Source organism: Corvus hawaiiensis, chromosome 6 (assembly GCF_020740725.1).
Source record: "Corvus hawaiiensis isolate bCorHaw1 chromosome 6, bCorHaw1.pri.cur, whole genome shotgun sequence".
NCBI lineage: Eukaryota > Metazoa > Chordata > Aves > Passeriformes > Corvidae > Corvus > Corvus hawaiiensis.
Window position 1 is genome coordinate 27,909,727 of NC_063218.1, and position 24,827 is coordinate 27,934,553.

The 24,827-nt window shown below is 39.8% G+C and overlaps 1 protein-coding gene across 2 annotated transcripts; it reads right to left on the reverse strand.

The window, feature by feature from the left end:
* Positions 1 to 1,042: 1,042 nt before the first annotated feature.
* On the reverse strand, positions 1,043 to 23,877 carry COCH (cochlin). 2 transcript variants are annotated; one of them, XM_048307799.1, is made up of 11 exons: positions 23,388 to 23,877; positions 23,264 to 23,308; positions 17,462 to 17,618; positions 10,949 to 11,082; positions 9,719 to 9,781; positions 8,834 to 8,878; positions 8,599 to 8,746; positions 7,553 to 7,656; positions 5,916 to 6,142; positions 3,766 to 4,282; positions 1,043 to 3,095 (listed from the first exon to the last, which is right to left on the reverse strand). In XM_048307799.1, exons 1-11 carry the CDS (start codon positions 23,860 to 23,862, stop codon positions 2,920 to 2,922), a joined length of 2,091 nt encoding a protein of 696 aa, XP_048163756.1. In that variant the 5' UTR covers positions 23,863 to 23,877; the 3' UTR covers positions 1,043 to 2,919. The 2 variants fall into 2 exon arrangements, with proteins under 2 accessions (XP_048163756.1, XP_048163755.1); XM_048307798.1 differs by having other exon boundaries at positions 9,719 to 9,784.
* Between the last annotated feature and the right edge of the window lie 950 nt (positions 23,878 to 24,827).

A 24,827-nucleotide genomic window follows, 5' to 3' on the forward strand; every position in this document is an offset into this window, starting at 1 on the left:
AGCTCTTCCTGGGAGTTATCATGGTACAAAAAGGGATTTCAATTTATTTAGGACAGCAAATTAATAAAACTTTGTAAATTTAGGTTGCTCTAAGTGGGAAGGATGAGTTTTGAACTGTGTTAACTACTATTTCATGTAAAATTCAGAACAGCTGAATGGGAGTTACAGCTAAGTACCTAAATCCCTAACCTCAGAGTTTTCTACTCTTTTCTAAATGAAGAAATCTTTTTTTTTTTTTTTTTTGTGTGTGTTGATGTGATATGTCATCAGGACTGGGATTGCAAATCTGAGGCCCCCCTGAGTCTGAGTACTGTTCAGGGAAATGGGACATTGAAAATCACAAAGTGGTTTCAGTTGGAAGGGACCTTTTAAAAAATCACGTAGTCCACCCCCTTTACAATGGTTTTCATCACTCCCACAAGAGAACAGAATTGATCCCCTGCAGACCATATTTTTGACTGACCGCCCTAAATCTGCACCAGTGTTTCCCACTGTAGTTTGCACAACTGATGGTAGCTGCAGCTCTCTTCACGTTCTTTGTATTGCTCGGTCCAGCAGCGTAAGAATCCTTGTCTGTGGCTTTACTTACCGTGTTAAACAAACCAGAGCTTCACACCATGTCTGCTACCCTTCACCATGCTGTTCCTCCTCCAAATATCCCTTCTACTTACAGCACAGTCCACATCCTTTCCACCCTGCCTCTCTGTCTCACCAGGTCTCAATCCTTCTATCCTTATCCCACCGATGTTTTTCCCAGATTGAAACTGTGCTCACAAATGCTTGCTGGCACATAAACATTGTGTCTTTAAATAAGTGTTTTCTGTACTCCCTGAGTGTAATAGGAATGTATGAAGGGTGCAGGTAACATGGCATCACCATTCCTGTGAAATGGAAATATGTGGACACTTAGCTCTGCAACTTTCAGTGTCCTGGGGATGCAAGCCTGCTTTTTGTTTGATGAATGAATGAATTTGATGAATGAATGACATGAGTTAAAGCTGCCTATTTCTTTGCAATACTAAAAACAAAGTAGGAGCCAAAATCTGATTCTATCAGCCAGCACACAATTTATACTCAGAAGATTTAACTAGCATCATACCTAATATGAACAATGACTAAAACTTTGATATTCACTCATTCAAATTAAAGTATTTGTAAAAATAATACCCTTATTATTTGTGGATGATTTGGGATTTAAGATAATACAGTTAGGAAGCATCACATACAACTTACTCAAGCTATACTACATGAGGTTCATCATAAAAAGACTATATTATGAGATATTAAAACATATAGCAGCAGTCCCAGTTTTCTTGCAATATGTATTTCTATAAAAAGTTTACAAACTAAATTTTTGCACAAATTTGATACAGCATATGAATTTATACAGCAAAAGCTTAATACTCTTATCTATAGATAAAACACAAAATTAAGAATAACAATTACTAGAAAAATACAAGGCATCTTTGCCATTTATGTTTAGAGTAATATATAGCCAGTTATAAGTTATTAAAAAGTGCACAGCAAAAGCCCAGTGAATACAATCCCTTCTGTGCCACTCCATAACTACTAGAAATTTTACAATCAATAGTGTGGGAGAGGAAAAAAGGGAAACCCCAGATTGATACGGAAAATGCCTTTTTGTTTTCTACTATTCATTTTACTTGAAAACCCCCTTTATTTTCTAAAGAATATTTGGAGTATGTTATTCACACCAGGACTCTGGAATAACTTGGTGAATATCATGTCATTTTAACCACGTGTGTGCATATAAATATATCAACATTACTAGGTATGTAATCAAATAAAAGCCTTTTTCAAGAAAATGATTGTTTCATCTTCAGAAAACCTCACACATCTATAAAGATGTTTTTACTACCATTATGAAGTTGTTATTCTGTGAACTACTAAATCCCACTTAATGTGTCTGCCTAGTCTCTTCTTTTCTAACCATGTAATCTGATATAGATCAGTTAGGTTTCAAGGTTTGAGATACCTCTGGACTTGAATTTGAATGTTTCAGTTCCCAGTGTGTGGTCTAATTTAATCTCTTGGCCCAAGATTCCTGTCTCCAACTGTCTGGCCAATAACAACTTTGTCAAATCAAGACAGTACAAGGCAGCAGACAGGAAATATCCGGTTGTCAGTTATATTTGGAATATCACTGTTGACTTCAGTAGTGCAGAAAGCAGTAGTAGTAGCTAATATGTTAGGATCCATATCCTCAAAGAACTACTGTGCCTTAAATACATTTCAAAGTCTGTGCCAAAAGAACCAACCAAATAGATCCACAGAAATCTGTGGGTAGAAGTTAAATGACTTTTGATGTAAATTTTGCCAACCAGATGGCAATATCCTTCACAATAGCAAAACACCAACTAGTAAAAATAGACTCTTTCAGCTACAATCTGTCATAACTTTTCTTAAGCTGCCTGGCAATAGTGGATGTTGCACAACAGGAGCGCTGAAAGTACTTCATGTTAGCAGCAGAACTCTTTGAAAAGATACAGAATTGTAAACTACAGAAAGCTTATAGAACATAGTACCTTGTATTTGAAGTTATATTATTTTTAACTCATAAGAAGGTATCTAGCAAGTGGCAGAAAAAATGTCAGAGCTGTATTATTTCCTCTGAGTATCTGCTATTCTTAAGTGCACAATATGCAAAGCTTTTAGCTTTGGGATGCTCTATGCTTGTTGAAAATATTAACTGTTGGCCAAATTCTGCACTTCAGTACCAAGTACAACTTCTAACAAGCTCAAAAGAATCTTTGATTACAGAAACAAAAAGTAGCCCTTCTTCTTTCTCTGTATTATGATAGCATATATAAGAATAAAACATCTGTACTTTAGAGGGACCATTTCAATTTCATGATTTTTAGTTTCAAATAGTAATAGTGAACAGCAGATTTTTTTGCTTTATTGTTTAGAGTCCAAAAAATCTTTACAGATGCCTCTAATTATATCAGGAACCATCTGCTCCAATCCTGTGAACTCCCTGGTGAAGAAAGTATGAGATTCTCTTGGTTCAGAAGCCATGTCTTTCAGATCATCCAGAGGTGCCCAGGCAACACCAACAGAGAAGACTGTTATTCCTACAAAAAGGAAATAAAAAAGAGACCATTTTGCCTGGATACAAGAAAACCATCCATTTTGACATTAATGAATTAATGGTGATTTGAAAAGCATGTTTCAACACCCACAGTCGGTCAAAGATAATTAGATTTTGCCACTAAATACCAGCAATTAGATTTGTCTCAGGAAAAATCCTGAAGGAAATATGAGGTATCATAAGAGCTAGTGTCTGAATTGTTCTTGTAGTGACACAGAGGATGGTAGCAGTTACAATGTCAGTCTTAAAACACAAGTAACACTGTGTAAAATGATTTTGAAAGTAAGTTTGGTTCCTTTGTGTATACGTAGTGCCTTATATACTTATACTTCAAGCATTATCAGCCCAATGGGCTTTTTGGCCAGAAGTGCTTATTCCCTTCCTAGATGATGATGGAGCATACTTTACTGTTTAGGGAAATGAGACTGTGTTGGTTCATCCTTAAGCTGCTATAAGTGAGTCTAGTCATACCTGGCTCTGTAATACTGGTTGCTGGGTTTTTTTCATCCTAATGGGAAACAGTTCCTAGGGGCTTACATTTTTCTGAATTCAAAGCAAGTATGATACTTTGCAGACTTTAAAATCTTAACGTTTGCAGTGCAGCAGAAATAGGACGGATCGACTTCCACTGCTTTTCAAAATATGTAATTTACCTGCTTTTTGTGCAGCTGCAGCAGGTCCTCTAACATCATCATAAGATTGACCATCAGTCAGAACAATGAGGAAATTCTTGTTAGGTCCATCTTTCACTGGCCCAAACACATTCCTGGTTGTGAAAGAAATGGCATCGCCAGTAGCAGTGCCGCCGCTCATGTAATGGATGTTGCGGATGGCCGAGAGGACCTTTTCTTTAGTGACGTGGTCTGTGAAGCTGAACTCGGTTCTCTGGTCATAGGTGAACTGCACGGCTGCCACCTTGGAGCCGATGTCAGAGATCTCGAAAGCCTTTGCCACATTGCTCACAAATTCAAGTATGAGGCGGAAGTTGCTCTCTCCAACGCTGCTGGAACCGTCTATCAGGAAACCAATGTTGACGGAGTTGTAGCAAGTCTTGCTACACAACATCTGCTCGTGTGAACACAGTTTTTGGACAAGAGGTTTTACATATTTGGTAGTACCAAACCAGGTGGGCATTTGGTAAGAGAAGAAACCATTGTTTCGACAGACAGCCTGTTTGAAAACAAAAACAAATGGGTGCATCCTGTCAGAGCAGTTGAATGGATAATACTCAGACACCTATGATTTTTCTTTCAAAGGCAGGTTAGAAATGAAGCCTCATGGTGGGAGCTCAGGGTACTTGTCTTTAAAGAAATTGAAACATCTGCACTTGAAGTCAGTGAAAGCTGTTAATATAGCTTATTTTATCCAGTAATAAAGCCAAACCTGCTCCCCAGGCTCTGAAAGTTTTCAAATAATTTAGCTTTATTCACAAGAAGTGCAACAACTGAAAATTGCAATTGTGTTTTGTGTACGTGAACTGTCATGAACTAAATAGCCAAAGGATTGAAAGTTCTGTATTTTTGCCTATACACTGAAAATTAGCCTCTGTGTTTTCCCTTTGAACTTGATAAGACCTTTGTTTTTTTAATCTATAATATGTCATAAACACAGATTTGGGTAGAAATATAAGTAAAATTTCTTTTCCCCTAGCTTCCATCAGATACACGTAAAGTACAAGGCAACTGAGAAAGGGGTTAAATTTAAAATCAGCTCTCCAAGATGTGATAAGTAATCTGGCTAACATCAAAATGCAGAAGGGGAGGACAGGCCTCAACCACTTAAGGTCATGTTTTTCTGTGCCTCTACAGGGACAGACAGTGATAGTATAAGGGGGAAGAGTTTTAAAGTAAAAGAGGAGAGATCTAGATTAGATATTAGGAGGAAATCCTTTACTGTGAGGATTGTGAGGCACTGGAACAGTTTACTCAGAGTAGTTGTGGATGCCCCATCCCCAAGAGCATTCAAGGCCAAGCCTGAGCTACCTGGTCTATTGGGCAGCATCCCTGCCCAGATGATATTTAAGATCCTTTCCAACCCCAACCACTCTATGGTGCTTCTGGAAGTGCGTAAGGATCACCAGCTAGGTATCTTATCCCTAGAAGGAGCAGAGCTTCATTCTGTTCCTGCCATTTCTGCTGAAATTAGACATCTACAACCTCCCTGTGGAAAATGAGTGGTTTTCTCACTGCAGAGTAAGTAAAGACTCAGTAAAGCTCATGTGAGGGTAGGTGATCAGTGTTTGAATTCCTGCTCTAAAGGAACAAGATCCAAAACTGCATGCAAGATCAAAGTCTTGTACACAAACTTGCTAGGATATGTTTTTCCATATTTTCTGTCCTCTTTGTAGTGAAAGTAAGTAAATAATTATCCACAGAGCAGGTAAGAAATAAACTCCGCCCTGTCTGCCCTTTGGGGAGAGAAAATACATTGTATCAGCATTTCATTGCTTTGGCACATTCAACCATACCAGAGATAGGGGAATTTCCTGCACTGAGTCTTCATGCAATTACAAATTCCAGGAGCTACAACTTGGCCAAGCTTCTGAACTGGAAGGACAATGGTACCTTTGTGTGGCCCCTTTAGCAGGGAAAAATCTCCAGTGTTTCTTTAACCTTCCTTCTGCTAGTCTTTTAAATCACTTATGAGCAGGGATAATTTAATCAGCTGGTTTGAGAGAATATTTTTATATCTCTACATCTATATGAGTTATTGTATATACATATATTAGTTCATTAGAATTTTACTGTAAATTCTCCAGAATGATATTCATGACTGAAAACCAAATAATGACATTCTTTCTTACTTTGTCAACAAAACCAATGTCTTGTACCATTCCCAGCTCCTCTGTTGTGGGTTTTGCTACAGACACAATGAACACGTTGACTCCAAATTCTCTGGCTACTATGCCGGCTTCTTCTAGATCATCTGAGGGCCAGCCATCCAGAAACACTACAATGATCTTGGGAATTCCTTTCCGTGCTCCATTTTCCACAGAGAAGAATTTCTGAGCTGTGTGCTTCAAAGCTTTCCCTTGTTTTGAACAGAAAAAGAATATGAAGAAATAATGCATACAATGATGGTACATGCTGGGATCAGTCTCCCATCTGAACTTGTGCAGGATTTATGTTATGACTACAGGACTAAGCCAGTGTAGCATTGAATTGGTGCCCCAGGAAATTTGATAATAATGAAGCTTGGGCAACCTCTAAGTTAAAAACCAACCACCCCAAACAACACCCCTCCCCACCAAAAAAACCCCACAGATAAAGCTGAGGTAGAATTCCCTGGTAATTTTATTTTTGTTCATGGGTCTAGTATTCTACTAGGAAGCAGATATATTAGTACCTGCCAAATGGATTGAAAGGAAGAAAGTTCAGGAGCTACCTAAATTTAGCTTGTGAAATGCAACATCACTAGATGCTTGGTTTGGCTGGTTTTGTCTATGATAATTAATTTTCTTCAGAGTAGCTAGTATGGGACTGTGTTTTGGATTTGTGTGGAAAAATGCATTGATAATAGAGGGAAGCTTTTGTTACTGCTGAGCAGCTCTTGCACAGTGCCAAGGTCTTTTCTGCTTCTTGTGTCACCCTGCCAGTGAGAAGACTGGGGGTGCACAGAGGGACACAGCCAGGACAGCTGACCCCAACTGACCACAGGCATAGTCCACACCATAGGGTGTCATGGTCAGCATATAAAGCTGTGGGAAGAAGAATGAGGGTGAGGGGACACTTGGAGTGATGGCATGAACTGTTATGTGAGCTGGAGCCCTGCTTTCCTGGGGGTGGCTGAACACCTACCTACCCATGGGACGTGGTGAATGAATTCTTTGTTTTGTTTGCTTGTCTGAGAAGCTTCTGCTTTCCCTAATACATTGTCTTTATCTCAATCTACAAATTTTCTCATTCTCCTCTTCCCAATTCTCCCCCCATCCCACTAGGGGAAAGTGAGCCAGCAGCTGTATGGGGCTTGGTTGCTGGCTGGGGCTAAACCATGACAGGTAAATATCTTTTCACAAGCACTTACTACTTACTCCTCGTCTAACGCTTTGATTAGCCACACAACAAGAAAGAAACACTAATCCTTTTATGAATTTGTCTCAAGATACCATTCTATTACTAGTGAAAAGTCAATTACTGTTGAAATACAGGAAGCATTTATACAAGGATAAATACTTGTACTCTAACAAAATGTGTAATAAGCACCCCTACCTTCTAGAAATTAAATGTGAGATGTGGCAATGTTCTTGTGGAAAAACACTGAACCTGGTTAAGGTAAGTGTGACATCTAAAACACTTTCTTACCTATGTGAATTATAAGAACTTCAACATTTATTCAACATTTACGCACCCCCCCCCCCCCCCCCCCCATATTTACACATATACATATATATAAAAAATACATAAAGAAGTAATTTTAATTTAAGGGGGAGTATGAACTCACCTGTATTAGAATTGCCTCCTCTGAACCCTAACTCCTTTATGGCAAACAAAACTTCTTTTGCAGCAGTAAAGTTTTTCAGATAGAATTCAATTTTTGGATGTTCACTGTGGAAAAATGAAACAAAGTAATAAGGTTCACTTTTCACACCGGCATTAGCAAGCTAAAACACACTTGGAATAATTTTGCTCTTGATAATACATATTCTTCTCTGGATTTTAATATTAAAATAGAAGTTTGCTCCTCACTTAGTAAGTCTCACAATCCTTAGCAAGAGGAATTATCTATCTGAATGGGTAAATTAAAGACAGCCTGACTCTCATGTTTATCAAACAGCTGAAAATATTAGGTTGAAAATACATAAAGGAAAAAAAATGAACATGCCAAATGTTAAACTAAATGTATCTGTGTAGTTAAAGATTGGCAGGTTTTGTACTATTTGTATGAGAAATACCTTCCTTATTAAAAATTCCTGCAAAATGCAGTTTGAGCTTTTGATTTGAGAAGTTCAAGGTATGTTAGCTACTGACTAAGAAATTAAAGACTTCAAGTATGCTGTGTCCAGATTTCACTTTTAATTTACAGTAGAAAGCAAAAAGAAGTGACCAGTTCCAATTTGAAAAATATCACCTGTAATATTTTATCAGTTGGTAAGAGGAGGTTTTTGTTTTGTACATGTACATAGCCATTAGGGACTATTCTCTCTCTACAATTTTTAGAAACTGGCATCTCTCCCTCACAGAGTGTTTCCTGCTGTTCTACTAAGATGAGATGCAAAGCTGTCGGCAGCAGAGGGGCTGTGAAAAGTCCAGCTGCTCTCTATCTAAATATCAAATATCAGAGACAAAAGATGTTCACATTTGCTGTGTCCTCTCACATGCACGTCTCAGTATAGCACAGAGCAAACAGTGCTACAGCTGAAGGGTTTGCTTTCCCTTGCTATTCATCAGCCATAATTGAATGATATTGTTCTGCAAAATGAAAAGTGATATATTAATTGATTTCTCTTATCAATTACTCCATTGTATTTTGTGTAGATCTGTTCTTACCTGGCCTGTACAACTCCAACATGAGGCCCTTCTGTTCCAATTCCCAGCATTACAGCTACTTTTCCAACAAAGTTTTTCTGCAAGTTAAACCTACGTTGGCCGATGTTGTAGCTTCCATCAATGAGAAATGCAATATCAGCTTTACAGTCTGTGAACATCCAAAATAATTAGACTTATTAACACCAAATAAATGTTAGGATTCTGCTTTGCATAAGTTAAATCTGAGTGTTCTTACCTTTGTTTCCAGCCTTTTTATCAAGAGTCTTCTTAGGTCTTTTACCTTCAGTGAAGAAAACAACATGGATCACTTAAGAACAAGACAATGAATGGCTCAAGACGAGAAAAAGCTCTGACTCCAAAAATTACAGTGCAATCTATCTGCAGTAGGAACTGTCAATCAGTTTAATAATTAAACTTTTGCTACTACTGCTTTGCTCCTTGGAGAATGGTCTTTTTTCAAACAGAACAGCTTAACCTTACTTTCTACACCTGTCTGACTGATTACTGAGTCGTACAAAGCCAGGTGGATTTCTGTACCTCACCTTCCCTACTGTTTCTCAGTTAGCAACACTGCTGTACAAGGCAATTTTAATAGTTTGGAAGCAAACCATGACTTAAACTGTAAACCAAGTGGTCTGTTCAGGAACAACATCCAAGTCCAGTATTTATAGAGCACTAACCTTCATAAAAAGGGTCTAATGCAGCATTTCCTGTGGTGAAATTCACATAACAACTAAATTTCTGCTATTCATGTCCTGACAGCACCCAGCTATTCAGTAATTCCGTAAGAAGGAATGCATAAACTCTGTCTTCTCCATCACTTAAAAAGAATTAATATCTCATGAGCTCATGAACCCTTACCTTCCTTTGTCTTATCTATATTACTTTCCCAAAATCATTCAAGTTTATTTTAATTTGCATGAACATTAGTGAGATCAGAATCAATCGCCAAGATCACACATGATTCCTCTTTTTTTCTGGTGAAAGTTACACTGCAAAACCAGCTACTGCATATGTTTTCTTCTTCAAAAATAAATGAATCATATGGAACATGTTCTTTTAGCCAGGGACTCACACACTGCAGTGCATCATAGCTTCCCTTGCTGCGGAGATCGCGTACCTGTAGAAGGACGTGCTGTTGACACTGATCGTCCAACAGATTCAAGTGCTGTGTTCTTGGTGCCTGCTAAAATAAGAATACTTGCACTGGATTTTAGAGTATTTAGATGAAGTTACAAGTGCTAAAAGAATTACTGTATTTCCAATAACCTTTCTTTGTCACCTGCCATTAGCTACTCTGGGAGTAAGATACGAGCCTAGACAAACCTTTGGTGCAATCCAATATTGCAGTTCTTGTTTTACAGGTAATTAATTTCTACATTTGAAACAACAGCAGCTGATGAGTAATTACACCATATTTATCTGATGAGAGGTTTTGAGCTGCAGATAAAGTGAGGGCTTGATCTGGAGAACTGGATTTCACCTTCATGCTCACCAAAAGCACCTGTAATTCCAAGTTCTTAGCTAGCAACTTGCAATGGGCACTACACAAGGAACACCAGTATCTTAGAGATAGTAGGCTAACTTTTAGCTGTGTAAACAGTAAGAACACATCGGAAAGTTCACAAACTTTCTATACCAGCAAACACACACGCTTCAATATTTTTGAAGCTGCAACAACATATACAACCAATATGCTTCTGCATATGATTTCATGAGGGCGGTTTAACCTCACCCAAGTGGCAAGGCATGCCAACTGGTTGCAATTAGGCAACTAATAATTAACAACTACCTCAATGATGGGGACAAAAACTTCTGGACAAAACCACCACATTGCACCTTAGCTTAATGACCACATCAGACAAGTTGATGCTATTGCTACTTTTGGAGGGTCAGTGTTCTCTCTGCATGGAATGCAGCACAAGGTATTTGAAGGGCCTGACAAAGTGCTGTTGCCTGCACAAATGCAGGTAGAGGGAGAGAAGGGATAAAACTAAGTGGCTGGAAGTGGCAGGAGGACTGGACTGAAATGGCAGGATCAAAGCATTGACTTCAATCAGCTTAAACTGTCATGGAACTGTCAACTGCCTGCTATCATGTCATTATATTCTAAATAACTGATCCATTTTTATGTATCAGCTTCTGTTACAGACTAGCTACTCTAGCTAGAATAGTTTTTCTTTAGATAATTGAGGAAAAATGAAATTAAAATAATGAATTAGAAGTGAAAACTTCTGTTGCTACACATCAGATAACAATTACTTTATACATATAAAAGCACTGAGGAAGTGTCTTACAGTTCTGTCAGTGCTTGAAATACAGTTTGCAAAACTAAGTGTGATCTACCTACCAGTCACTGAGAAAGATGAAGCCCATCTAGAGAGCACCTGAGACTGGATCCCATTGGCATTTACAGCAGGGTAGTTTTCCTGTCCTGGGAGAGTCTGTACCCTTACAGCTCCTCCTGCATTGGTAATCACTCCTCTAAGATTCAAAAAGAGTTGGTATAAATCAGATATTTTAGCCACAAGAAAATGCAATACAGGTATACCATCACTAGAATTTTTGTCATCAGCCTTCTCAAAAAGATGCAATATAGGCAGGCAGCTGTGTTCAGGCTAGAACAATCTGTAAGCTGCTGAAAAGACTTTAGAAGAAATTATTCCACAGAGCATCACACAGATTTATTTAAAAAAAAAAAAAAGTCAGAAAAGCCTAAAATGCTGGCAGTGTTTAGGCTAATGCAGAACAGTGATGCTTCAGGCTGTATGCAATTCCTAAGTGACAATAAGAAGCATCAGAACTGTCAGATCTCTCTTTATGTGCTACTGAAGGAACAGTTATTATTTTTAGAGACCAAAAGTCAAAGTTGGACTTCTCTAAGAGGGAGCAAAATCTTGATGCTTTGTAGTACATAGACGAGTACAGTTCTGTGGGAGACAAGCAATCATTTCAAGACTATTTAAACACAGCAATGTGTGCTTTTGTGTTTACTTTTTGATTCTGTTTAGCTTCCTGTGTGAAAAGATGTCCTGGCCTAATCTGATTTAAAACATTGTGGAAGTAGAATAATCAAGACCACAGTACAGAAAACTTTGCATATGTTTCTGATAATATGAGATCTGGATATCTGTGGCAAAGGCAACTTCCACATAAAATTCTATGTGGATTGCTGTTAAAAGACATTCATTCTTCATGGATGTAATTTGCATTTCGAAAGTGAACTGTGATTATATACATTTAATTCTTTCAGCTTGGAAAATCATGGTAACAGTTTCAAAATATACAGATATATTCTCATATAGGAATACTTTATGGAGTATATAAACAAAGGAGTTTTAGTAAGGTTACCCTGAATGACTTTAAAATCAGATTATAAAGTTGGCAAATACAAACAGCACTTTATAGTTCTTTAAAAAAACAGTGAGAGAAAAATCTGACCTGAGCCATTAACTGGTTAGTTTTAAATGACAGGAAAATCCAGTAAGTCAAAATTATCTTTGAGAAAAATGACACATAAATGCACTTAGAATATTTCAGTCTACTTAGAATATAAATTTCTTCTCCAGTACCTGGTTGTCTCAGGCATTCAAGCCTTCACTAATGTCTCAGTCTTAATGGATAAGGAAATGTGTCAAATAGAATGTGTTTAATTGGAACAATTTCTATTTTAAGTTTGTACTTGTAATTTTAGTGAAGCTACTTTGCGCTACATCAGCAAACCTGATCCATGCCCAAGTTAGCTCCTAAGAAGAGCTCAGTATCTTTTCCCACTTTCTTGGTTGTGGACTCACAACTTTGAGGGCTGGCTGATTTGAGCTCAAGAAAACATTCAGATTAAAAGCTCAGCCTAAGAAGTATGCCTGGAAAAAATTATTTCAGCTTATTTTAGGCACACTGTGATCAGTGTTGTCGATATTAGTTCCATTTTGTCTATTGGTCTTGACATTTTAATTGCAACAATAATAATTAATTAAATTTAATTAATAATTTTAGAGGAAAAGTAATCATCTACCTAGTCTCCACTGAATTTGGAAGCTTTACAGCGAAGCTGGAGTAGACTTATTTACGCCTTATCTATTTATTGAAAACATTTGATTCTGTATTTGAGCACCGCTATCCATACAACAGCTCTGCTATTTTTAGTGCAAGTGGGGGCTGATACTAGATGTGAATGTAACATGACCTGCAGCCTCGTGGAAGTTATTCCTTCTTTCTTGCCCTTTTGTTCTGTAGGTGAGTTAACAGCTCAAGGCCATCTTTTACAATCTCATCAGTTTTACCTGGGATATTTCCTCACGCAAGTCTACTCAGAGTGCATGCTTATAGATGCTGATGTGGAATAAACCATACATTGCCAGTTTACCTTTGTTTTCTGAACCAGATTGGCAAATTCCTTTCTGCAATCATTTATGATTTACTTTTAAAGCAAGATTCATCCTGTGGGGTCTGCAATGGTTTTTAAAGAGTGAAGAAGTGCCTGTGCATTCCTCAGAATGACTTATGTCACTGCAATCTGCTCTGATTTTTGCTGCTGTGCTTTGCTCCTGTGTGACTGACTTGCATGCCAGGGCTGTTTTGATTAAACTGGAACTCAGCAGATTTTCCAGGAACAGCTTTCATCTCCCTACTTATTATGCTAGATGCTGCTGCCAGTGCTCCTTGACAGGGACTTTATGCAAAAGCTGTCAGTCCATTCTCTTGTCTAGCTTGTTAATAACAACCTGAAATTTATATCTAAATTGTATTTTTCTCTCAAAAAGGGACACAAACAGAAAAGCAGATACACGAGGCAGTAATCCAGTACCTCACTGCACAAGAGCTCATGAAAGAAAGTATACCAGCCAAGGGTAGCAGAAAGGTCTTATAAAATACAGGAATTTCAGCTAAAATATACTTAAAAGACTGAACTGAATTGAGATAAATCACAAGATTAAACGGAAACTTTTTAAGATCCCCGTGCACTTCCTCAGTGTGCAAGAACAGTTTATTTGCACTCTTGGAGAAAGGTACAGGGTGTTGCTGAATTTTGAACTAATTTTTCAAGGAGTCTACACATCAAAACTGATGCCTAGACCACAAAGTAAGTCTTCTGGCCATGGGAGATGAGCCTTACAGATGTAACTGCAGTCAGTTTACACTCACGGACTTTAGACAAGAAAGCTGAATTACCTGAATTCCCATCTTTCCTTCCTACTATCACCATCTGCAAACCCTGTCCAAATAGTCAGCCTTTCTCCATCACTCTAAGAAGTATCCTCCTCATCTCCAAACTGGACTTCTGCTGCTGCCTGATTGCCATCAATCATCGATATGGAGCTGCTCAGGATTTCATGCCAGTATCCTCTGGACCCCTAACCTGTGTTCTTCCTTTCTTTCTGTCTTCTCTGTACCCCTACTGCTTTTGGCAGGAAAGAAGTTCAGCAGCAGAAGGAGGCACGATACCAAAATTTCCCAGGGATCTACAGCTCAGAAATCCTCAGAAAATTCCTCAGAAATCCCTTTGGCCAGACAACGTTTTTGTCAATATTCTTCTAGTAAACATTAGGGCAGCTCAGGTGCCTTTTGTGTTTATGGGCACTTTGTGGCCAGCTTGGTAATACCATGATATGCTTTTGTTAGACTTGAGTTCTGGGACCCCAATGCTTAATGAGGAATGGTTTCACCCTGTGACGAGTGAGGAAGGTTATGAAAAAATCTGCATGCCTATTTAACATCTAAATACTACCACATTGGGCTAGGTCTCCATTTAGTGGAATTGGCACTAGAACAGAACTGCACAAGCTGAGAACCTAGTCCTTCATTTTACCTTCTGATTATTAATCCAATCAATCACTTAGTGGTAGATTTAGCTCAGTTCTTCATGTCTACATAGTGCCAGCCTGGTAGGAGGTTCTCCATTCTTCCCTCAACAAATAAATATTTTATTCTTCTGCCCAGAAAAAGCATGATATTAAATAAATATTTTGTTTCCTAAGAGTAATTACACATAAAATGAAAGAAAAAGCCAAATATAACAAGCTAAAACAGGCAGAAAGCTTATTCATCTGTAGTATACAGAATTATTTGTAGCTGAATTCTGCTAAATTATTTTCATGTATTACATAGTATTTTCCTGCACTACTGCCTCACAGTAATGGAACTACTCATAGGACTAAGTATTATTTGATTTATAAAAAATTAAGGAATCCAGCCTCAGTATAGACCCAGCACGCAGACTGAAGTGTATGTGGAAGGGGGGAAGACCCATGCTCACACAACCATTTTCAGTTTAAAAAAAACTAAACAAGCCCTGCTCCCATGACTGATGTTTCCTGAAATTCTGGATAGGTGTCTGACTGTGCTTTCTGTGAGATAACAGCAACAGCCATGGCAGGTGACACAGGGCCAGTACCCAACAGTGCCAAAGGTACACAAAGAGTTATCTGCACTCACCAGGCAGTGAAATGGAGGGTACACCTAGTTTGAAACTAGTGGTTAGTGTGGTTATTTGGAAGAAATGTACAAAATTTTCAAAGCACAAATCTACTTATGTCACAATAATGGCAAACTCCAATCACCTGCTGGAAATATCTTCTTGAAGTTTCTTTCACGCCAATATGGAGTTTAGACATTGCAACACAGAGCAAGAAGGAGCAAGTATTTGCTATGTTTTTGTTGGATTTTGCAGCCTGACCTGCAAGTATATGAGAACTAGACAGCTATTGCCCCTCCTCCATACATCAATCCTTTTTTGCCAACACTAGTTATGGCTGTTAACAGTTGCAGCAAAGCCACCAAAATGATCTCATGTAGCAAATTCTGTTTGAATATGAGAGGCCAACAGAGCTAATAGCCCCCAGCTTAAAGGCAGTCTTCAAAAAAGCAGTTCTCCTAAACAGATAATTTTTCACCTTTAGTCTACTTTTTCAAATACCTTACTACAGTCTACCATACTCAGAAGACTTGAACAAGATTAACTTACATCCATTCTGGAAGACACAGATTAGAAAGGTGAGTATATTTTAATCCCTTTGTTGCTAACAGAGCCCTCATTATTCTCATAATGTCTGTGGAGAGGGATTGTTAAATGCAGGTTTTACAAAAAGGGCTGCATATTTCACAAGTAGTACAATTTATATTACTCTTACAATGGAAAAGTATGGATTTTTCTATAGTCTCACGTTTCTGGGCTGGAGAACAATAGTACAAGTAGTTTATAAGGTACAGACTTCACTGAAGAGCTAAGTGATATATAAGAAAATAGAGCTTGTGCTTTACCATCTAGGGGAAGACTATGCAAATAATGGAAAGAAATATGCATCTGCCACTTCTTGCACCTCTTTCTTTTGTAGAAGTATTTCCCAGCTGTGACAGAACTAAACCCCAGCAGCTTTCATGGTGGGACTTTCCTAACAGTCAGTCACAGACAGCCCTGGCACGGGAGGTTCAAGAACTCTGCCTAGTTGAACTGGTTAGGAACTTCTGTGTCTTTTCAAAATGTTCAAGTCTTTAATCTCTTTAGAAAAAGGTCTTGACAGCAAAAGCTTTTTCCTCTTTAAAGATACCTTTGGCAAGAAATGGAATGTAAAAATAAATGCAATGTTAAAATACATGGCTACATCACTAAATAGAAACATTGCCTCAGGAAAAAAAAATGATAATGGAAAGAAATCTCAGTATTCCTCAGACCAAAAAAGAAAAAACAATAAAAAAAGCAAATTCAAAGCATGAAATACCTGCATTTGATCTAGGCATTCTTTCAGAAACTTTTTTTATATACCTTAACTAGGAAGAGTGAAGAACCAGAGTGTAGGTTTTTTTTAAACACTTGTGAAGACACTTAAAACACACTAAATGGAGACTAAGTGGAGACTTTAATTCTTTTTACAGAAGCATCAGAAGGAAGTCTGTCGAACAATAAAATACACATGGACACATGTAAATATGAGATGAAATCTTCAGCTTTAAAAACAAATAGAAACAGACCCCATAATACCTCCCAAGCTCCTTCTAATTCCTCCGACAGTACCTTAGCCCTGAGATTCTTTTACAGCATTTGAGAAATTCCACAGTTTCTACTCAAAACTCCTCCTTAAGTCAATTTTTTTTTTTAAAAAAGTTCATTTTAGTTTACTGAGGAGTTTAACAAATTGTGGAAGTCTTGTTAAAATTTATAGAATTTTAATTGACACTTTAAATAAGATTGTAGCCAGTAATGACAGCCCCCTAAATATTATTTAAAATGCTTACTTAGCATGGTCTTTTATGGCATTTAAAGGGTCAAGCAATGAATACTAACTCAAGAAAGTTTTATTTTCCTCACTTATCTTCTGGCCATTTATATTTCTGTAAAATTTTAATTTTATAGCTGTGGGTATTTTAACATAAAAAATACTCTGATAGCTGCAGCATCACATCAATATATTCTGAAAGCTTTCTTCTGTTGCTTGATGTTAAAAAAAATGGAAACCACTCCTCCATTTCTTTTAAACAGTTTGCTTGACTCAGGCTTGTAAGAAAGTCAGAAAGAGAATCTGCTTCTATTCTTCAATTAGTTGCTATTTATACTGTACCCTTCCATATCTTCTAGTGACACAAGTGATTTTACAGTGAAAGTTCATCTGTGGACAATGCTGGGCCATTTCAGAGAAAGTTAAAGTGGTTTTCAGGAACACTTAGACACAACTCAGATAACTTGTGAGCTGCACAGAGCTGCATTCTTTTTTTCCTTGTTTTCTCCCAACGACATTCCTATTGAGTTAATAGGATACAAAGTCCAGACAGATTTTTACTACAATGGCATCAAAAGGCTAAGATTTGTAAGTGTGGCAAAGACTATATAAACTTGCTTAGCACATGGATTAACAATCATCCGACTTACCTGTGTATGGCAGCTCCACAGACACTCGAAAGAGAGGCATAAACTCCATCCCCAAAGACATAAAATTGCCACAGAGGACAGTTTGCTGGGCAAAGGACATCTTCTGTCCCCTTTCTAAGGTCAAGTCCTCTTGTAAAGCATGTGATAGCAGTAGAAGCTAAAGAGAAAAGAAGAACTTTTGACCTGAAAATCTTAAGGGTTTGTTGTTGTTTTTTTTTTTTTTTTTTTTTTTTTTTTAAGTCTATACAGTTTCTAAGTTTAAAGCAATATCTGAATTTGAAATTAGGTACAATGACTACAAAGATGTCTTTGGAGCTTACAAATGTACAGTTATGACAAGGAAACACATACTTCAAAATTACTTATGGGGAAAAAGTTGCAGAAAAAGGTGAAAAGGTAAAAAAACCCCCCAAAACATGAACACACAACATTAAAATAATATCCAAGAAACATTACACAAGGAAAAGCAATTCACATCTGTAAGTTTACTGCAGAGGCAGAAGGGAAAGGGGAGGACCTTTGAGGGCTGATGGACCACAGATGCAGGTGGCACTTTCCAAGGAAGAAATTAAATCACTCTGACATCCCCACAGTAATCTCCAGCCATAAGATATCTATGAGTCACTTGGGAAATTTTGAAACTTCTCTCCAGTGGCATTCATGAAGCAGGTTGGCAGCAGCATTTCCCTTAGCCTCTGCAATAAATCCTACTGAGGCCAGTGTAATTTAAAAAAAAAAAAAAAAAAAAAAAAAAGGGAATACCCATCTCCTTGCTCCAGTAACACAGTTAACATCTCAAACATTGGTATCAATTCATTACAGCATTACAGTGAAGTTTACATCACTATCATTGTGCAGAGGACTGTCAGATTCACACAGTGGTACAAAAGTTATTTATTCAGCTGAGGCACATGCATTTTTTACATAGAATTCTGCCTTTTTTCAAAAGTTGCTCCTCAAGTTATCATCATTAAGCTTTCATTGTGCTTGCCTGTGTGCAACGAAGGTATGCAGACTCAGATTAACATCAATACACAATTTTGCTTGGCAAACTGATGTTTTTTCTTTTGAAGACACAGAGGTCTTTATCTTGCATGGTAACCACCATCCTTCTGCTACACGAGATAGGACAATCAGCTGGTCTGTTGCACAGCAAATTAGAGATTTCGCTGAGATCATTATCAATTCAGCAGCCTAAATCCAACCCATGCCTGGCTCTTTATTCTGAATTTCTGAAGGCACATCTTACCCTTACACCTAGAAGGTGCAAGAACTTTTTCTAAATGCACTTAGAACACTACCTTTGCACAGTATTAAGATGAAAGCTGGCAGAGGCTAGCCAAGGTATCAGTGCACACATCACAGCATTATATGCCAAGGACTGTATGTTTCAGGGAGCAGTGAGTGATCTGTCTCTCTCCTGCTTTTCTGCCCACTCTTTTAATTCTTACCCTGGGGTGTTTCCTGACCCCAACATATGCTGCTTATAAATGAAAGCACTGGGAGCATATGCTGTTCTTCATCAGGGGATGGAAAAGATGATACCTCCAGCTAATCTCACTGCCTTTAGAGCTGGAAAGCAGAACAGTTGCAGACAGAGATGCAGAGTCTGTTCGTTCTGACTGCATAAATTGAACACGCACATTCATCAACTATGCATGTAGTTTTAATTACATACAACAGTCATTAATGCTATGCCGATACTGTTAAATTACCTAATCACATCTTCCTGAAAAATCTTCGTTGCTATTTGTTAGCACAAATATGGGACTTGTATATGCTAAATCTATCTGAGTAAGAACAAAAGAAAGCAGTAAGCATTTCTTTATTTTTCCCTTTTCAAGATAATAGAAGTTATTTACCTAGCAAGACACTGTAAAGTGATTTAATCTAATTCTCAAGTATTCTGAGAAATAAAGAAGTTTCTTTTAGGACTTAGTCTTACCTACTCACATCCTCTCCATGCTTAGTCTTATTTAATTGCCTTAAAAACAAAAGAGAAATCAAGCAGAATTACCAATGCTTATACCTAGAAGCTCCCTATTTTCATTGTCAAAAGTGTTTTATTATTGGTGTGCTAAAAGAAGTCGATTTGCTTTGCTGTTTGAGTCCCCTAATCTTTTCATGGAAGTTCTACAAGTGTGTTTGCTAATTACTGGACCCTGATCAAGTAGTATCCAACAAATGACACCTAGCAAGACCATCAAAATCAAACAGCAGCTGGAAGACTGGAAATCCTTGGAGGAGTCACTGCAATAAGCACCACTGGTAATCCCTGCTCTCACAGCACTGCTTGTGCCTCTCACCCTGCAACATTTTTCAAGCCTCTAAAACTGCAAGACACCACAGGAAGTTTTAATTCCTGTCATTTCTAATGTAATGTACTTGACTGAATTCCTTGGCCGGCTGCGCATACAAAGACAGTAATTAGACATGTCTAGTTAACAAACCCTGTATCGCTTGGAGATCTGTATTTCCCCCATCACCAAGTACCTACTAATTACCATCATGTGGCAGGCTTTTGCATAGCACAGAAGATGGGGGGAAAAATAATCTGTGTTTTCCCTGGCAATGAAAACACAGAAATCCATTGTAGCCCAGCTGCAAGATTTTTCTGTACTGGCAGCCTAAAGACTGTCATGATCCTTTCCTACACGAGAGGCAGGCTTCCAAGTGAAGTGTGCACATTGCTGTTGTGTGAACTGAAGAGCTGACATGCTGAAGCTAGGGGATTTAGCAGTTTATACCTCAGCTGGATCAGCACCGAGGTAGAAACACACACTTTGAAGTAAATGATGCTGTTAATTAAAAGCAACAATTTCATTTTAGTTTTCTATGTAGGTAGACACAGTTTTCTCTAAGCCGTAACTCTAAAATAGAGACTAACATCAGAAATATTTGGTGAAGTATCAAAACAAAAGCCAGTTTTTTTGCTGACTACCAAAATTAAGGCTTACAATATCAGCTCTGCAGTGTTTTTTGTTCTTCCCTATTTGTTAACGCATCATTGGCCATCCAACCCATAAAACTTCAACCATTTCATTGCAAACATGAAAATGTATTAATGAGGTCTGAATACTAGAATATATACAATTGTTCTTTGACAGCTTACATTCTCATCATTCTCACAAATTTTACATATGATGTTACTATTGAAATTGAAGAAGTGCTTGTTTTTGTTAGTCTATCCATGATACTTCAACATGGCAAAAAGTGCCGCAGAGCTATATCTATGTATAAAGTAACTGGGATAAAACCCGTATGTTTTAATCACTGTAATTGAAGAATGCAAGAACAGTAGCACTGGAGGCATTTCTTTCAATACTTATGTGATGCAATATTCTAAATCCAAGTATTTTTGGAAGAAATAAATATAAGCTTACAATTTACTGGGAAGGATTCAGTTCTAGACTCCTACCCATTCTGGACTCTGTCAACGGCATGAGAGCTGTGTTTTGTTCCATTAAATCAGGCCTTTAGAACCACAATAAAATGACTATCATCCTGTCCTGTCAAGACACACACACCCTTCAAGCTTCACAGAAACACACTACATCAGAGTATCCTACAAAACAAAGTACAAAGAAAAGAAACTGTAATTCTTCCTCATTTAAGCCATATTTAAAGGGTAGGGATGAATGTCTTCCATCATTGTTGACCTAAAAAAAAAAAAGAAAAGCAAAGACTCACTTCTCTCTTAAAACAACCATGTTTTCAATCATTCCATGAATTTCCATCTTTTTGGTACCTCTTCCCATGTACTCTGATCTTGCTGTGAACAGTTGCCTCTTATATCAATCTATAAAAGTTCACACTTAATTTTTAGCAGGAGCCACTGCTTTAAGTTATTCTAGGGAAATAAAATCCGTATGCAAAATCTGATATTTTCTAATCTTGAAGTTTCCATATGTTGCTTTGGGAAAACAGTTTGTTTATACAAAGGAAAAAAAATCCTATGTACATCATGGCAAAAAAAAAAAATAGGGGTTCCTATTTTGTTTTAAAGAATTAAAAAAAATTTTTTTAAATTAATTTTTTTAAAGAAAGGTAACTTTACAGGTTGTAACATAGAGAAGTATATCCCTATTATGCTTCCTATTAGTATTTTTTTTTTTTTCAAAATAGAAACATTTTAGGTCCTTTTTTATCTTGAGGCTTCAAACAAGCCTGCTTTTTCTATCTCATGCAAGGAGCATCCCAAAAAAGACATACTAGTAAACCTACACTTATTCATATTTTGGAAAACATGTTCACAGATTGCATACTAATTCATGTAAATCTTTAGTACATATCCCAGTCTGGACAAGGGCAACGGGATTTAAAGAAATCTGGTCAGGGCTATGTCGTTCATTTCAGCCTGAGACCTGCCCTTTTCTCATCAACTTAAGGCCACTTGACATCACATGGCAGCGTTCACCCGTCTGCACACCCTCGTGTCTGGCAACCAGAACTGTTGAGCTTGGCAGCACTTGTGTCCATTCCAGTGGGAGTATAAAGAAAGTTTTAAGATCCTCTGAGATCTTCCCAAACATTATGAGCCTAAATACAGTAGATTTTTGAGGAAACTAATGTTCTTTGATTACTTTTCAACAACAGAACTTAGGCGTTTTTATAAATGCTCCTGCAAGTTTCTAGTCCAATAACCAAATGCTGCTGAATTTAGGTTCAGACTAAAGGTAAGAGGCAATATCTTACAGAAACTGTTCACATTAATGCTATTTGAGCTGGTTCCAGATACCTTCAGGTTACAGCGGCTTCTCCAGCCCTGAAGGAAGTATCCCAGAAAACTTTTCATTTGTTTCCTGCCAGACTGCCATCACTTCATCTATAATGCACCTGCAAAATAAAAAGGGGAAAAGAACTGACGTTAGAGTAGCTTTTCTATTTCTGTGCATTTTTTCCTTTTTTAACCATAGCACTCCTGTCACAGACAGCTTTTATCAGTTTCGCACAAAAGAATTTTCCAAATCTTTGATTCAACACAAAGTGAGCAGCAAATTCTGCTTCCTAATAACTGTGAAATCGTTAACAACCATTCAGAAAAGCTTGGGGTCACTCACCTTCTGCAGGCCAGGCCTGCATCTGGAAGCATGTTCTTCTAGAGGCTCCTATCCTCCCTTGGAGAAAGGTTCCACTGAAAGGGGCAGACAAACGGCTTGCGTCCTCCTGTAACAATATTTCTCCAACTCCTTCCCATGGATTTATTCTGGTTCCAGGAGAGCCTGCTCTCCAGCAGCAAGGATGCAGTCCAACAAGGGATGGTACAACAGGCAGCCCCTGCCATACGCTGCTAGGTATCCTAAGTATGTTCTTTTAGTTTCCAGGTCAAAACAATGGCAGGGCAGGTTTAAAATGTTTTTAATGGTCTAAAATATGCCAGAGATCCTCAAATTGCCAAGCACTGTACGAGTGCCTTTATAACACACAAACACAACCCCACTCACTGCTGCTACCGGCACACCCCTCGATGGGGGCACTTGTTACCACGGCGCTGCTTCAGCCGGCGCCAGGAAGGAGTTTTCACCCCCGGCTGGAAGCGTTCCCAGACATCCTCCGTGCCCCTCTGCAGCTTCCCACCGGCCGGCTTCGCGCAACCCTCCCCGGCGGGGCTCGGCGGGGGCTCCCCGCGCATCCCGGCGAGAGGCGGCCGCAGCCGGGCGCGCCGGGAAGGGCCGAGCCGGTATCCGCGGCCAAGCGCCCCCCGGGCGCCGCCACCTCCCGGCGGGGCGGGACAGGCCGGGCAGAGACGCTCCGAGGGGGAAACCCCTACGGGGTGCTACGGGGGGACAGCGGCCAACTCACCCGAGCCGTCGCTGCCGCGCACCGGGCCGGAGAGCAGGAAGGCGCCTGCGAACAGAGAGGGAGCGGGTCGGGGCGCTGCTCCGCGCCCGCCCCGCCGGCCCCCGCCGCTCCCCGCGGTACCCACCGAGGAGCAGGGCCGAGAGCCACATGGCGGCGGGGCGCGGCCGCACCGCGGGGCAGCGCAGAGCTGAGCGCAGGAGAGCGGCGGAGAGCGGCGTGCCGGCCGGGTCACCGCACCGTCCCTGCGCGCTGCCCGCACCTCCGCCGAGCGGTACGGCCGCCGGCAGCCGCCGCTCCCGCTTTAAACCTCCGGCGGGCGCATGAGCACTGGGGCGGGCGGGAGCGAAGGAGGGCGCGGGCACGGGGCTGGGCAGCCCCGCCGCTGGCCCGGCAGGTGCTGCCGTCCCTCCCCCGCCGCGCCCCCCGCCGGCTTCTTCCGCCGGCACCGGCGACCCAACTCTTCCCTGAGCATTCGGGTGCAGCAGTTCTCCTCCCTGCCCGCTAACTCGCCCGCTCCGGACGGGCAGTGGAGGTGCGAGGACGTTCCCGTACCCGGCGAAGCACCTTTGCGGTTTGCCTTCCCGGCCCTGCCCGCGCATCCCTCGATATCCCCCCCCACCCACGGCTCGTGTCAGGTGTCTTTACTCCAGATACCTTGGGAAATGCGAGCGAGGTGTTAGCTACTTCCCCGCAACATCTACCCCTTCCTCTAAGCTGAGCGGAGGGACAAAGCTTTCATGAGCACTGCGAGGCGCCGCGAGGGGCTGCCAAGCTCCCCCCGCCCGCCCCGGGCCCGCCGGCCGCAGCCGCCGCCGTGCGGGAGCCTTACCTGGTCCCGCTGGGCGCTGCAGCGGGGAGAAGCGGGGGATTTAAGCCTAACTGAATCATTCGAAGAGATGGAAATACCCGAACCGACGTTTCGGGTATCGTTTCTGTCTGGTCTAAAATGTTAGCGCAAATACTACAGGTGCCTACCTTTCATTTAAGTAAAACTTTGCTTAAATTAAATTAAAGAAAGAAATGCAGCAAAACCAAAACGACCACCCCCCTAAAAACCAACCAACCAAACGAAAACCAAACCAAACTAACCAAACCAAACCCTCCACTTCACAGCCTAATCCGTTTCCGCAACTCAATGCACACACGCACGTGTGCTGTGAAGGACCGGCTGGCGCTGATGTGCACTGGACAGGTCATTTGGGAATCGTGGGCAGAGGTGCGTGTATTTTAACGAATGCCTTAAAATCGCGTTCTATGACGCTTACGCTGTTTGACTTCTGCTGAGACAGCTGTTCCCGAAATGAACTTTTAAATATAAATAAGCTTTCAGACTTCATAGGAATTAGGATTTGCCGGGGCAGAAAATTAAGTGCGGGTGGGTGTTGCAGCCAGCCCTGAGAGAGACCGGCTTTAGGAGACAGCTGCTCAGGGCAACTCGCTTTAGTTGTGTGGGTTTGTTGTTGCTGTTTTTGTTTTGTTTTGTTTTGGTTTGGTTTTTTTTAAGGTGGCATAAAAATGCCCTTTGTGAAATATCTCTTCATATGATTGAAAAGAAATATATTTG

Coding starts and splice junctions, on each gene's coding strand:
- COCH (XM_048307798.1), bottom strand. CDS start 23,862: ATGCGCGGGCAGGGCCGGGAAGGCAAACCGCAAAGGTGCTTCGCCGGG. Junction 11,083..17,461: donor TGTGGAGCTGCCATACACAG/GTAAGTCGGATG, acceptor TTTGAATCTTAG/AGGAGTGATTACCAATGCAG. Junction 3,096..3,765: donor TGCAGCTGCACAAAAAGCAG/GTAAATTACATA, acceptor TCCTTTTTGTAG/GAATAACAGTCTTCTCTGTT.